Source organism: Pelodiscus sinensis, chromosome 15 (assembly GCF_049634645.1).
Source record: "Pelodiscus sinensis isolate JC-2024 chromosome 15, ASM4963464v1, whole genome shotgun sequence".
In the NCBI taxonomy this organism is placed as follows: Eukaryota; Metazoa; Chordata; order Testudines; family Trionychidae; genus Pelodiscus; species Pelodiscus sinensis.
Window position 1 is genome coordinate 17,867,483 of NC_134725.1, and position 16,023 is coordinate 17,883,505.

A 16,023-nucleotide genomic window follows, 5' to 3' on the forward strand; every position below is an offset into this window, starting at 1 on the left:
ATACAAAGATTTATTAAATAGGAAAGGGAAACGAGAGATTTATTTGTGGGGTTAAAGTAGGATAATGTTAGTACACAAATTAAATAAATTTAATGGGAGGCTTGGACATTAGAAGAAACTTCTGTAGTGTCAGAGTGGTTAAACACTGGAATAAATTGCCTAGGGAGGTTATGGAATCTCCATCAGTGGAGATTTTTAAGAGCAGGTTACATAGTAGAGATGTGAATGACTAGTCGACTATCTGATTAGCAAATGTTTATCAGATAGTCGACACACTAGTCAACTAGTTGCTTCCCTCCCTACCCCGCTGCCTCTATCAGAAAGAGGCAGGAAGGAGAGTCAGGAATGGAGGGGCGGCTTCAAGGTTCCACATGGTGATGCTGCTTTGAAATACTGCATGCAGCCCCCAGCTGCCTGGGGAGTCCCCAGCTAGCCTGGGCTGCATGCGGAATTTCAAAGTGGCAGTGCTACATGGAGCCAGGGGGCTGCCACTTTGAAACGCTGCGTGCAGCTTGTCGCCAGCTAGGGATTCCCTGAGCTCCATGTGGCACTGCCGCTTCGCAACGTCATGTGAAGCTCAGGGCCAGTGGGGGACTGCTTGAGTCCCCTGCTGGCCCCATGCTCCCCGTAGCACTTTTGCCTTTGAAGTGTAGCAACAGCCTCTTGGGGGAAGCAGGTGTTGGCCCCCCAGTGGCTGCCTGGGTGGGCAGAGGAGGGGACGGAACTCAAACCCAGCACCCTGTGCTCCCCAGGCAAATGGCTTATCCAAATGCTTTCTCTTATCCACGAGATCTTGCATGATCTAAAAATAAAATAGGAGTCGTATAAAAAATGGAAAGTAGGACAAATTACAAAGGATGAATATAGGCAAACAACACAGTAATGCAGGGGCAAGATTAGAAAGGCAAAGGCACAAAATGAGCTCAAACTAGCTATGGGAATAAAGGGAAACAAGAAGGCTTTTTTATAAATACATTAGAAGCAAGAGTAAGACCAAGGACAGGGTAGGCCCACTGGTCAGTGAGGAGGGAGAAAGAGTAACAGGAAACTTGGAAATGGCAGAGATCATGGAATCATAGAACCATAGAACTGAAAGAGACCTCAGAAAGTCATCAAGTCCAGCCCTCTGCTCTAGGCAGGAGCAATTCCAACTAAATCAACCCAGCCAGGGCTTTGTCAAGCCGAGACTTAAACATCTCTAGGGATGGAGACTCCACTACTTCCCTAGGTAACCCATTCCAGTGCTTCACCACCCTCCTAGTGAAATACTTTTTCCTAATATCCAACCTGGACCTCTCCCACCACAACTTGAGACCATTGCTCCTTGTTCTGCCATCTGTCACTACTGTGAACAGCCCCTCTCCATCCTCTTTGGAACCTCCCTTCAGGAAGTTGAAGGCTTCTATCAAATCCCCCCTCACTCTTCGCTTCTGAAGACTAAACAGACCCAAGTCCCTCAGCCTCTCCTCATAAGTCATATGCTCCAGCCCCCTAATCATTTTGGTTGCCCTCCGCTGGACCCTCTCCAATGTGTCCACATCCTTTTTGTCGTGGGGGGCCCGAACTGGACACAATACTCCAGATGTGGCCTCACCAAAGCCGAATAAAGGGGAATAATGACATCTCTGGATCTGCTGGCAATGCTCCTCTTAATGCAACCTAATATGCCATTAGCCTTCTTGGCTACAAGGGCACACTGTTGACTCATATCCAGCTTCTCATCCACTGTAACCCCCAGGTCTTTTCTGCAGAACTACTACTTAACTGGTTGGTCCCCAGCTTGTAACTATGCTTGGGATTCTTCCGTCCCAAGTGCAGTACTCTACACTTGTCCTTGTTGAACCTCATCAGATTTCTTGTGGCCCAATCCTCCAATTTGTCTAAGTCATTCTTGACCCTATCTCTGCCTTTAAGCATATCTACCTCTCCCTCCAGCTTAGTGTCATCTGCAAACTTGCTGAGAGTGCAATCTATCACCTCATCCAGGTCATTCATAAAGATGTTAAACAAAACCGGTCCTAGAACCGAACCTTGGGGCACTCCGCTAGAAACCGACCGCCATCCTGGCATCGAGCCATTGATCACTACCCGCTGGGCTCGGCCTTCTAGCCATCTTTCTATCCATCTTACTGTCCATTTATCTAATCCACATTCCCTTAACTTGCTGGCAAGAATATTGTGGGAGACCGTATCAAAAGCCTTGCTAAAGTCAAGGTATATAACATCCACTGACTTTCCCATGTCCACCGAGCCAGTTACCTCATCATAGAAGCTAATCAGATTGGTCAGGCACGACTTGCCCTTTGTGAATCCATGCTGACTATTCCTAATCACTTTCCTCTCATCCAAGTGCCTCAATATGGATTCCTTAAGGATCCCGTCCATGATTTTTCCAGGAACTGAGGTAAGACTGACCGGCCTATAGTTCCCTGGATCGTCCCTCTTCCCTTTTTTGAAGATGGGCACTACATTTGCCTTTTTCCAATCATCCGGGATTTCTCCCGGTCTCCACGACTTTTCAAAGATAATAGCCAAAGGCTCCACAATGACATTTGCCAAATCCCACAGTACCCTCGGATGCATTAAATCTGGGCCCATGGATTTGTGTACGTTTAGCTTTTCTAAATAGTTCCTAATTTGTTCTTTACCCACCATGGGCTGTCCATCTTCATCCCATCTTGTGTCACTTAGCGCAGACGTCCAGGAGCTGACCTTGTCCGTTAATACAGAGGCAAAGAAAGCATTGAGTACTTCAGTTTTCCCCACATCATCTGTCACTAGGTTACCTCCTTCATCCATTAGGGGCCGCACACCCTCTCTGATCACCTTCTTCTTGTTAACATGCCTGTAGAAACCTTTCTTTTTATCCTTCACATTCTTAGCCAGTCGCAATTCCATTTGCGCTTTCGCCTTCCTGATAACCCCCCGGCATTCTCGATGCTTAATGACTTTTGTTTTGGTCTTCACCGAGAAGTCTGAAGGAATGCCTAATATAGTGAATGCTAGTGGAAAGGGGGTAGGTTTAGAAGATAAAATAAAAAAATAACAAGTTAAAAATCGCCTAGAAAGGTTAGATGCCTGCAAGTCACCAGGGCCTGATGAAATGCATCCTAAAATACTCAAGGAGCTGAGAGAGGAGGTATCTGAGCCTCTAGCTATCGTCTTTGGAGAGAGACAGGAGAGATTCCAGAAGACTGGAAAAGGGCAAATATAGTGCCCATTTATAAAAAGAGAAATAAGAACAACCCAAGAAATTACGGACCAGTTAGTTTAACTTCTGTGCCAGGGAAGATAATGGAGCAAGTAATTAAGGAAATCATCTGTAAACACTTGGAAGGTGGCAAGATGATAGGGAACAGCCAGCATGGATTTGTAAAGAACAAATCGTGTCAAACCAAACTGATAGCTTTCTTTGATAGGATAATGAGTCTTGTGGATAAGGGAGAAGTGGTGGATGTGGTATGCCTAGACTTTAGTTAGGTGTTTGATACTGTCTCATATGATATTCCTATCAATAAACTAGGCAAATACAACTTAGATGGGGCTACTATAAGGTGGGTGCATGACTGGCTGGATAACCATACTCAGGGAGTAGTTATTAATGGTACACAATCCTGCTGGAAAGGTATAACAAGTGGAGTTCTGCAGGTGTCTGTTTTGGGACTGGCTCTGTTCAATATCTTCATCAATGATTTAGATATTGGCATAGAAAGTACGCTTATTAAGTTTGCAGATGATACCAAGCTGGGATGGGTTGCAACTGCTTTGTAGGATAGGGTCATAATTCAAAATGATCTGGACAAATTGGAGAATGGTCTGAGGTAAACAGGGTGAAGTTTAATAAAGACAAATGCAAAGTGCTCCACTTAGGAAGGAACAATCAGTTTCTCACCTATAGAATGGGAAGCGGCTGTCTAGGAAGGAGGAGGGCAGAAAGGAATCTAAGGGCTATAGTGGGCCACAAGCTGAATGAGTCAGCAGTGTGATGCTGTTGCAAAAAAAGCAAACATGATTCTGGGATGCATTAACAGGTGTGTTGTGAGCAAGATAGAAGAAGTCATTCTTCCGCTCTACTCTGTGCTAGTTAGGCCTCAGTTGGAGTATTGTGTCCAGTTGAAATGCACCGTGCTTCAAGAAGGATGTGGAGAAATTGGAGAGGGTCCAGAGAAGAGCAACAAGAATGATTAAAGGTCTAGAGAACATGACCTATGTAGGAAGGCTGAAGGAATTAGGTTTGTTTAGTTTAGAAAAGAGAAGATTGAGGGAGGACATGGTAGCAGTTTTCAGGTATCTAAAAGGGCTTTGTAAGGAGGAGGGAGAAAATTTGTTCATCTTGGCCTCTGAGGATAGAACAAGAAGCAATGGGCTTAAACTTCAGCAAGGGAGGTTTAGGTTGGACATTAGGAAAAAATTCCTAAATATCAGGGTAGTCAAATACTGGAATAAATTGCCCAAGGTGGTTGTGGAATCTCCATCTGTGGAGATATTTAAGAGTAGGTTAGATAAATGTCTATCCAGGGGTGGTCTAGACAGTATTTGGTCCTGCTGGGAGGGCAGGGGACTGGACTCGGTGACCTCTCGAGGTCCCTTCCAGTCCTAGTATTCTATGATTGGCCACTCCAAAACCCATCCCAATTCCCTACCCTCAGGACATCCCTTATCTTGCCTTCCTAATACCAGAGGCTGCTCCATCCCTGGGAAAACTGATGTTGGCTCCCCAGTGGCTGCCTGGTTGTTGTTACACTTCAAAGGCAGAGGCTCCCTTATCGACTAATCGAATAGTCAGTGCAAATTGATTAGCCAGTTAATCTAAAATTAACATCCCTAGTATATTGACAGTTGTCAGGGATGGTTTATGGTACTTGGTTCTGCCGTGAGTGCACAGGACTGGACTTGATGACCTCTTGAGGTCTCTTCCAGTCATATAATTTCAGTTTGTTTTTTTTTATATATATAAAAGATGGCTTTTAGAGATTCTCCTCCAAAAACTTTTAAGTTCTCAGTGGGATTAATAAGATCTACATAACTACTGATAAGGTTGTGAAGGGTTAGATTGAAATTTGAAAAAAATATGTAATTTGGACATCTATTGTCTGCTGTCCCATATAAAATCAAGAGGCTTTGCTAAGTCTTCTGTAGATAAGCTGGTAAGAAATCTCCTCATTGCCAAAATAGTCTGAGGTTCAGGTTAGGGAGGACTTTGGGGGCAAGTGGTGCAGAGGAAATGGATTTGCATTCCTCAGCATTGGCTGAGAAAACAGCCATTTCCTGTTCTGTTTTGCATTCCGACGAGTAACTGTTCTTGAAGTTCTGATTGCAGTTCTGCAAAATTTACATAACCCTACAGAAAATGAAGGTTTGGGGATGTGCCAATGTCATCTTTATCAACGCATGACTTCTGCTGATATATTATAAAGGATTATGATTTAGAAGACATGTTCTGCAGCCAGTTGGAGTCATTAATCTCAAACATAGATTCTTCAGCCAAATTACAAGACTATTTTGGAGATGTATAAATTTATTTTTGCCTTTCTGCAGACAGTTGAGTTGTTTTTTCCTGTCAGATTCCAAGTAAAATAACCTGGTTTTATGAACCAAGGGAGTGGAGAAAAGAAAGTACTGGTGTTTTATTTTTCTTATTGTAAATATATTTCAGTAAAAATTATTTGTTGTGACTTTTTACTTTTAACAGCCTCAGTAGCTTTTCCAGTAAAAGTGTGGTTGCCACTACTTGGGGCAGGGGCAACCTATGCTAATGAGTGGGCTGCATGAGTGGTCTAAGTGGGCCACAAGATTGTTGTGACCAACATAGTCTCCTCCGATAGTCATTTTGCTAACTGCACTTGCATACCTAGAATTTGCAGGGTGTGCCAGTTGAATCTCAGCTGTGCTTTGATTGGATGCAGAGGAAGCACACGGCTCTCAGTCAGTGTTTTGTGCAATCAGTGCACACCTCACTTCACATGCAATTGCTCTTTATATGTAACTTTAGTAAAACCGGTAGAAAACCCCCCCAACATGGACAGAAACTAGCAGAATTTGGCAACCGAGCACATGGCTAACAGTAAATAAAATGAGCTTCAGGGGATAGCTGAGTTAGTGGTTACAGAAAAAAACAACAAATGCTATGATAGCACTTTATAGACTAACAAACATGTAGATGGTATCATGAGCTTTTGTGAGCACAGCCCTCTTCTTCAGATGACCAGAGTTATGAGTAGGGGATATGAAAACTCGAAATAAATAGTAGAAAGGAAGGAGCGGGGAGAAAAAGAAAAAAGGAAGGGGTTGTGAGATAGGGCATCATTAAGTATCTGAAGAATGGGTACTTGAACCTAAGCAGATAAAGTAAATAGATAGATGCTAAATAAAACGAAGCTTCAGGGGGTAGCCGAGTTAGTCTGTATAGGAAAAAACAACTCCGGTCATCTGAAGAAGTGGGCTGTACCCACGAAAGCTCATGATACCAGCTACATGTTTCATTAGTCTATAAAGTGCTACCAGACCATTTGTTGTTGTTGTCCTTTAGTAAATAAAATGTTTCATGGGCCACACACAGAAGACTGATAAGCCGCATTTCGCCCCCTATGCTGCAGGTTGCCCACCACTGACTCAGAGCAACTTACCTTATGTCACATTATGAAATACTTCTCTTGATAACTTAATCTGAGGCTCTTTTTAAAATAACACTTCAGGCCCTGTTCATTGAGGCATGAGTGCATTGATTCTAAGCCTAATTCTGCTAAGTCACCTGTTCACTTTGCTTCTCTCTGCCTTAGCTTTCCCACCTGTCAGATGGTGCACTGTTTTTTTTTCCAAAGACTTTTTTGAAATTCTTAAGTGAAAGGTGGTATTGTAAATTACTTATTTTGTCATGCTGGCCTTCCAGCTAGCTATAATACTTAACAGTCGCAATTGGATTAGTTCTTCTTTGGTTTTCCCTGTTGTTCTTGCCTTGCCGGGGCAGAGCAGCTCCAATTGCCCAACTGCCTGGAGCACTTCCGGGTTCCAGGTGGTGCCAGACTGTCAGGAGTGCTGGACCACTGGATGCTGGACAACTGGAGTTTTATTGTATATTGCCTTCTAAAAAATTATTTGTTTAAACCAGTTTAACCACATGTGTGCAGTATTCAGTCATAGTTCCAAATAACAAACGATACTGCCTATGAAGTGCAGTGACTGTGAACATAGTCACTTGTCTTATTTTATAAATGAAGTATTTATAATACCAGAGTGGCCCATAAAGTAAAACATTTCTCTTGATGGAAATCCTTTTTTTCTTCAATATAATCATTTGATTGGAGCATATTTTTCTTGGCCATGCTTAACAGGATTAGTTGCACTCTTTGGTATTGAAGGTATTTTTAACAAATGCAGCGAATATCGTGGGAATATCTTGGAGTTACTCTGAAGGTCTGCAGCTTTTTCTGTTTCTTCATGTTTTCTTCCTTGTGGCGGGCTCCTCCCGCCTGGATCCCCGACCCCTTGTGATACAGTCTCTCCCTGGCCCTTTAAGCCAGGCCAAAGGCCCTCTGGCCTGAGTCCCCGAAACAGTCTGCAGCTGGCCCTTTAAGCAGGGCTAAGGCCCCCTGGCCGGAGTCCACAAAACAGGCTATAGCTGGCCCATTAAGCAAGGCCGAGTCCACAACGCAGTTTGTCGTTGTAGCGGGGGCACACCCCAGGTAGGGGGACCCGGGCCCCCCCTACTCCACCGGGTCCCAGCCCAGGGCCCTGTGAGCGACCAGGTACCGGGTCACTCTCTCGGCGGGGCCATCCAGCCGAAATGCGCCGAGGTTCTCGGGCCGGGAGCGGCGGCTCCTGCTCCTGCCCTGGGCCACTTCCTACCTGGACCCCCGGGCTTCCTTCCCCTGGACTTGCCCAGCTGGCTGCAATCTCCAGGCCGGCATCCCCTCGGCAGGCAGTCTCTGGGTTGCACCAATTCGCCTCCGCCTTCCTTCTGGAGTCCCTGGCAACCGCTGAGGGAGAGCTCCGTTCTCCAGTCCTTCTCCTTCGGCTGCCTCCCCTGACTGAGTCCTGGCCCAGGCTTTTATAGCCCTGCTGCAGCCCGGGCATGCTCGGTAGGGCTGTGGGGGAGGGGCCTCTGCAGCCAGGTAACCCTGGCTGGGCCCTGTAGGTTCAGTGCGGGGCTGCCTTGCCCCGTCACATTCCTACAGACTCCTTCTCATCTGAATTGTATTATTAAGCATAACCCAGCTATTTCTGCTCATTATTTCATTTGTTTGAAAAATGAACTATCTGTCTTGAAGGATAACATTGTTGAGTTCTTGCTACTCCTTTTTTTTCTTCTATCTGAGGGGCCATTGCCTAAGCATTACTCAATTGTGCTTCTGCAGTATGCAGGGCTCTGGCTGGTTTTGTGTTCTAGTCAAAACATGCAGTAATGGGAATAATCAAGCATGTAATATGCAGTTGTATCCATGTCTGTGTTCTCTTAACTCTCATGTGAAATTCCTGATTCCTCTCCATGTTTTTGTGACAGTTAAATTCAGCCCTAATGTGAGTAGCTCTGTCTCCAATAAAGTAAGTTGGAGTATATTAGTAGGGTTAAATTTCACCTTTTGACTTCTGCTTTTTGGATATTGTGTTTCTAGAGGTTTTCTTGCCCCCCATCCCCTTTTTGCCATTATTTGCCTCTCCTCTTTGCTGTTTAGTGTTATAGCAACCATTCTTTTCTTGGGGTTAATGGGTGCTTCCTGCTTATATCAGCGCTGCTTCTGTGTCAGCAAGAGGTTTGCTCCACAGTCAAATGAAATCAGAATGCCTCTATGATGCTTCCAGTCTCTGCCAAGACAGGGAGGAACAGACTAGATGTGTGTTTAAACTGTGGTGTCTTAAGTGCGCTCACCTTGAAGCAACAGGTGGAAGAGTGTGTGTTTGTATACACTAGCTGTTCATTTTTTCTTGTGGGGAGCGGAAAGTAAATCCACTAAAAACCACAGCATTTCATATATTCTCACTCATAAAGCTAAACGGTGTAGGAGGCAGAGCACCGCTTTGTGTATATTATAGATCTGTTCATTATCTCTGAATCACATGTGCTCTCATTGCTAAATTCGTGGATTAAAATGATCTTGTCAGCTAGGGTTGCCAGGTGTCCGGTATTCACCTAGAGAGTCCAGTATTTTCGGCTCCTGTCCAGTAAAAAAAATTCAGAGAGTACCGGACACCTAAAATGTCTGGTATTTTCTAAATTTTTCCCTGGCCAAGAGACGAAAATGCTGGGCACCTGGCAACATTACAAACACTCAGCGCCCGCCCCTCTCCGAACCTTTCCCAGTCCCCCAACCCCAGCCCCCATGCTTACCTGGTTCCCCAAGGCTGCTGGCACAAAATGGCTGCAGGCCAAAAGACCTAGGGGAAGCAATGCTTTCCCCTGGGTCTTAGTGCTCAATTTCTCCCCGGTTCCTATCCCTGCACTCACTCTTAAAGGGGACATGCTGTTTTAATGCTGTTTTATTTTAATTTTTAGATTTGGGGGCAGGATAGAATTTTTGGAGTTGTTGAGCAAAAAGGACTTTGGTCCTCCCCCCCTCTTTTTTCCCCCTTCAACAGAATTTTTTCCTGTTTTTTTGGGGGGTTGGGGGGTGTACCGTGTTTTTGTTTCAACTATCTGGCAACCCTATTGTTAGCTTCCAGGCAATGGTGCACATAAACACTGCCCTCTCCAGTGACTGGAAGCCACCTGAAAGGATGCAGTTTAATCTCCCGTCCATTACAAACTCACATAAACATTGTCTTTATGTAATCAATCATTAGAAAAATTACGTGTGCCCAGAAGAAAAACTATTTGCTACTTATCTGTAATCTTTTTATTCTGATGATGCTATCCTACAGATGAAGAATAGTAGTAGATGCCAGGGGAGAGTATCTCTAGCAAATGCAATTCTGTAATACATCTCTATATTTCAAAATGCTTTATGAAAGCGTGAGAAAAATCCTTCTCTTAGAGAACCTAAGACAAAAGAGGTTAAGTTACTTAAAATCTTTGGTTGACTTTAAAGTGCAAAAATCCTATTCTGTGCTGAGTTTTGGCATGTCACATCTCTCAGAGTACGTCTACATTGCTCCCTATATTGAGATAGGGATGCAAATGTAGCCTACTGAAATTGTTAAATCTCACGCGCTTTATTAGCATAATCTCGCCATGCATTATTCCAATCGCCAGCTGATTCGAACCAGGAAGTGCGTTCCGGGCACGTTAGTTCGAAACAAACCCCTTGGTTCGAACGAACGTTACTCCTCAAAAAATATTTAAATCCCCGCTTCATTAACAATCTCGAGATAGGGAGCAAGTGTAGACGTACCCTCATTGCCTTTCTTGTGATGGTACAGTTCTTTGCAAGGCTTACATAATAATACAGAAATTTCGTCTTCAGATGCTTCGTTTTGAGTTTTGGCTCAGTTAATCTTTGAGAATTTTGTTTTCCCTTTTCTACCAACTCCTTTGAGTTTATTCTATTTTGTTATGGTAGCTACTTTTTTCTCATTTATTAGGCTCATTCAGGTTTTAGTTATAATCATTCAGATTCTAGAGCAGTCAGATACATAATAATAGATATTGGCTACGTCTAGACTGGCCCCAAATTCTGGAAAAGGGATGCAAAGCAGGTAAGTCAGCATAGGGAAATCCGCGGGGGAGTTAAATAGCCCCCGCGGATTTAAATAAACATGTCCGCCGCTTTTTTTCCGGCTTGGGGAAAAGCCGGAGAAAAAGCGTCTAGACTGGCGCAATCCTCCGGAATAAAGCCCTTTTCCGGAGGATCTCTTATTCCTACTTTCAAGATCCTTTATTCCGGAGGATCGCGCCAGTCTAGATGCTTTTTTTCCGGCTTTTCCCCAAGCCGGGAAAAAAGCGGCGGACATGTTTATTTAAATCCGCGGGGGATATTTAAATCCCCCGCGGATTTCCCTATGCTGACTTACCTGCTTTGCATCCCTTTCCCGGAATTTGGGGCCAGTCTAGACATAGCCATTATGTATAAACCTTTCTCCTCTCCTCCCCCCCCCCAAAAAAGCTTGCTGATACTACTGTAAAGACAGCAGTAAAAATTAGGACTATTTATGCTAACTTGCATGTGCCCATTTTATTAGTGTTGATGGCGTAGAGCAAATAGAGCTGGCCAGATATAAAATTAATATTGCCAATTAAATATTTGCTTATTCAAGGAAGTAACTTTAAAAAAAAAACTCACTCTTCACAACAGATTGGGGATAATACTGTATTTTTAGCATTTTCTTGACTCATCTTCCATTGCATTGAGAATCTCTCAAAAAGTATTACGGCTCTAAATATTTGACTGGTTGATGTAGGCAGATGTGAGCTATATTCACCTATTACAGACTTTCACTGGACTTCACATTTCTTCTCATCTCTGACATGAATCTTCTTTTACTCTATACAGTTCAGATGAGAATCATCTTTTCTCAGGTGACCTGAGCTATATTCCTTCAGTTTCTTTCTCTGTTCCCCTGACTCTGACTAGGATCAAGGAAAATAAAGTAATATGTGCCTCTGGAACTGTAACACTTTTTTGATCTGGTTTCCTGCTTTTTCTAGACAAATAGAATCAGTTATTGCTCAGACCCAAATGCTGAGGCTCAAGTGGGTATTTATAGGACTTCTTATGTATGAGTCACTCATTCATGTAAAATAATTGTTTTCAGTAGTTCATGTTTCGATTTTGTGTTCATGCTAGACATATTTTAATGTTTAATTTTTGCCAGACTGCATTACATGATTTTAAACTAAAATATGATTAACAACAATGCATTTTTTTAACATTAGCCCTTAATTTTCTTACTATAACATTCCTACAAAGTAATCAATAAAGAAAACAAAAGCATGACTTCCCTTGGTGGTTTAAATATAACTTTATTTCCTTTCTCACAATATAAATTTAAACCCTTATTGTCAGACTAGTGTTCTTAAATTATAATTTTTGCCATTATTTAATGGAAAATTGGTGTTCTGCCTGTCATAGCAACAAATAATATTACTAAACTAAAACCTAATTTGTTTGGTTTATAAGCATTGTGTGACTTCAAATTTAAAATATATTTACAACTTAATGAAAATTGTAGGTCTGATTTTTTTTAAATTGTAAGAGCACAACATGTGTATAAGATTGTGTACTCCCCTTGTATGTGCAGTTTTCATGACTGCATATGGAAATATGCAACTGGCTATTTGTGAGTTCATATAGTAGATCTGTGAGTATAGTTGTAATTGTGTGCACATATGTGAAAATCAGGCACATACTTTTCTGTTCTCTAATCTTTTATTGAATTTCATGTTCAAAAGAAAAATATGATATAAAAGGAAATGATCTTACATAATTGCCAACTTGTTTTTTTGTGGGATAGCATTATACATGTCACTATCTTGAAAAAGATTAAAACACTTAAAACTAGCTATGGTTATTCCTAAAGAAACCTTGAACACTCAAAATTAAAACAATGGTGGCTAATATGCCTAGTTTTTTTTTCTGTTCTGTGGATTTCATTGAACATTTTGCTCTTGAAACAGTCCGTTCCAAAATTTGAGGGGCATTATACAGTTAATCAAACAAAACAGCAATTTCAAAATCACCATTGACTTTCTGGCATTTTGGATTAAGTATTTGAGTTGTAATAAACAAAGATGGTTTACAAGAAATGGTCCTCTATGCACAAAAAGGAAAGGAGGAGGAAGGTGTTTTCCTCTCTTCTGTAATGTCTTCACTAATTTGCAAGTCTTATGAATGTGCTTCTGAACGATTTTGGCTTCCATACACTCATGGTGAAGATTCTTGTGTACCTTACTGACTTGAACTGTGTGTCTGCTGAAAGCCTGACAACACTCTGTACCAAAAGGATCTATGACAAGGACACATCAGTACGAAATGGACCATATGATTAAACACTAAATTTTAAATATAGGGTGGGATAGAAACTGGCTCCCTTTCTGTGCCAAGGAAGAAAAGTATTCACAACTTCCTGTATATCTGGATTTTATATCCCCATTGGATTCAGGGAGAGAATGAGTCTGAGCTATCCAAAGTCTGTGTTTAAAAGATGGTGTTTTCTTTCTTCACAGCTGCGTCGCATGCAGGAAATGATTGCTCAAATGCAAGCTCAGATGAGGATGAAGCCTGGGGATGAATGAGATGCTGAACATTTGGCCACTCAAGGTACTTTTTGTTGTTGTTGTATGTATCTATTATCTTTTTCATTCATATCCTATACCATGCTTGATTGATTGATCTGCAAGAAAGTGAAATTTTTGGTAACTTTCTAAACGGTTTTGGTAAACTGGGCTTTGAATTTGCCTTTAGAAGGAGCTTTTTTGTATAGTTGCTGGCACATCATGAGTGGTGTTAGAAACAAATAAATAACCAAGGAAGCTTTAGTTACCAAACTGAAGAAGATGCAGAACAGACAGTTAGTGCTGAGATAACTGATTTGCTGGTTGTCCGGCTACTATTGTTTGTCTAGATCATTTAACTTCTTGTTCTGGTTTATTACCTATAAGTAACTAAATTATATAGAGCCCCTTTTTTCATGTTTCACTATGAAGAGTGAGTGATGTCTGTTATATTGGTCCTCTGGACAGAGTAAGTCATTTAGTAGAATCCACTTAGACAAATTTTTCTGGGGCTTCTCTCTTCTCAGATGGTGTTTTCTGATTCTCATAGTATGGCCTCTGAAAAGCCAATGGTCCTTTCAGCAGTCTGCATATATATTGTGCTGACTTCCTTCCAATCAAAAATAAAATTAAATAATCTTTTCAGTGTCAGCAAATGAAGAAAAGTATGAGTATCAATATGAGATTCATCTTTCAGTTTGATGGGTGGCTTCTGTATACCATTTAGCAATTACAGCAGAGAATACACAACCTACCCAGTATCTCATTTTATCTCTGAGAAATTGCTGCTTGTTCTAGAAGGCAGGTATGTGAATTAGATTTGCTTCTTGGTTGACCTCATTCCTTCACCTTTTTACATCTTTTTATTGCAGTGCCTGCTGGTATTCATAATAGCCTATAGAAAAGCTTTTCCTCATTCTATAGCAGTAACTTCTAGGCCCATAGTCACCAACCCGTCGATCGCGATGGACTGGTCGATCATGAGGCCTCAACCAGTCGACCGCGAGGCATTCCAGGCCCCCCATTTTCCCCCACCCCCAGGAAGCCCCACTACCTATCATTACAACGGCAATGGAGGTAGTGGCAGCTTCCCGCAGGATGGACGGAAGTCCTGTGGCTGCGTGTCACTTCCGGAAGTTCCGGAAACGCGTTGGCTGCTTCCTTGCCCCAGGTCTCTGGCGTGCTGGGAACTTACTGGGGGCATCCCCAGAGGCACGAACTAGGACTTCCCTTCTCTGCAGGAGTGGGGAATCAGGCCGGGAAGGGGCATGCGACAGGGGCTTCCCTTCTCTGTGGGAAGCTCACGCCGGCCCCAGAGGAGGTGCGCGACAGGATTTCTTCCTCCGTGGAGGGAAGGGTAGGTGTTGGCCCCAGAGGGGGTGCGTGCGCGGGCTTCCCTGCTCTGCAGGAGTGGGGAGTCAGGCCGGAGGGGGTGCGCGATGGGGGCTTCCCTGCTCTGTGGGAGGCGTGCACCAGACCCGGAGGAGGCGTGCGACAGGGCCTCCCTCCTCTGCCGGGGGAGGGGGGTTGGGGGAGTCTTGGAAGGAGGCGGGTGCAGGGGACTCTCTGCCCTCACTGGCACCCTGTCCCCTGCCACAGAATCCTGCCCCCACTGGCACCCTGCCCCAGTACCCACTAGCACCCTTCTCCAGTACCATGTCCCCTGCTCCCACCACACATTTGGGGCCACATTAGTGAGGCTTGGGGGGAGGGGGGGGTTTGGAGGAGGTTTTTCTTTTTTGCATCTAACTTGTGGGGCCCCAACTGACTTTTCAGCGGATCAGTGACCCCTGACTCAAAACAGGTTCCCTGCCCTTCTCAGAAATAAAGACAATGCAGAAAATTTTTGTGTTTGACATAGTATTTTATTTAAAAATGAAGCCTGGCCAACAAACCCCATTTGAGGGAAAGTCCCCATCTGGCCTCAGCATCATAACATTCTTGCACCCCCCTGGACCGTAGATCTGAGCCTGTCATACACTGGAACCCCCTGCCCTGAGCCCCTCACATACTACAACCCAAATTTCTGCACCGACACATCCACAAGGCTGTGGCTTTCTTAGTACCCCAACTCTCCATCTGACCCCAACACTGCCCAGCCTGGAGCCTCTTCCCCGAGCCAGCATCCCCTTCTCTACCTCTTCCTGCATCCAGATTTCCTCCCAGAGCTTGCACACCTCACCCCTTCCCACACTCAAATCCCTCATTCCAACCCCAGAGCCTGTATATCCTGTCTCAACCCAGTGAGGGTACGGCGACTGCAGGAGTTTTTCAGGATTCCAGAGATATCCAGGGATGCGTTTGTTCTTCTGTTTTTTCTGTGGAAGAGCAAACATGTTCTTTCGGTAACCTCTATATTCAGTAACTCTTATATTCCTCTTTCCACAAAGAATAAGGGGGCTTCCAAAAGAAGGGGTTTTTCTGACATTTGGTCTAGTCTTGACAGGCCAAATGTTGGAAAAACCTCTTCCTGCAGAAGAATTGGGGGGGAAAAAAGCAAGTGACGGAGGAGTAGGAGAATAGAGGGGGCGGGGCTTCAAGGAAAAGGTGGGGTATTGGGGGAAGGATCTTGGCTTGTTCTGAGATTTAAAAAGTGATCTTGGGTGTAAAAAGGTTGGAGACCACTGATCTAGGCTTTGTCTTCATTGCCTCCTCTTGTGCAAAAAAATATGCAAATGAGGCAAAAGCATGAAATATCACCGTGCCTCGTTTGCGTAATTAATTAGGCTTCATTTTTGCACAAGAGGCGTTTTTGTACACAAAGGAGCCATGTAGATGGTTCGTTTTTGCACAAGAGGCTTTTTGCGCAAAAAGGGAGCCTAATTAAATATGCAAATGAGGCATAGTGATATTCTATGCTTCGCCTCATTTGCCTATGT

General features: G+C 43.5%; 1 protein-coding gene across 1 annotated transcript in view; it reads left to right on the plus strand.

Moving 5' to 3' along the window:
- LOC102451934 (septin-2) overlaps positions 1 to 16,023 on the plus strand; it is an 82,910-nt gene that overhangs the window by 44,983 nt on the left and 21,904 nt on the right. The window contains exon 12 of the mRNA XM_075898295.1: positions 13,097 to 13,190. Within this exon, the coding sequence (XP_075754410.1) occupies positions 13,097 to 13,165 (69 nt within the window). The 3' untranslated portion in view covers positions 13,166 to 13,190. The remainder of the gene's footprint in view (positions 1 to 13,096; positions 13,191 to 16,023) is intronic.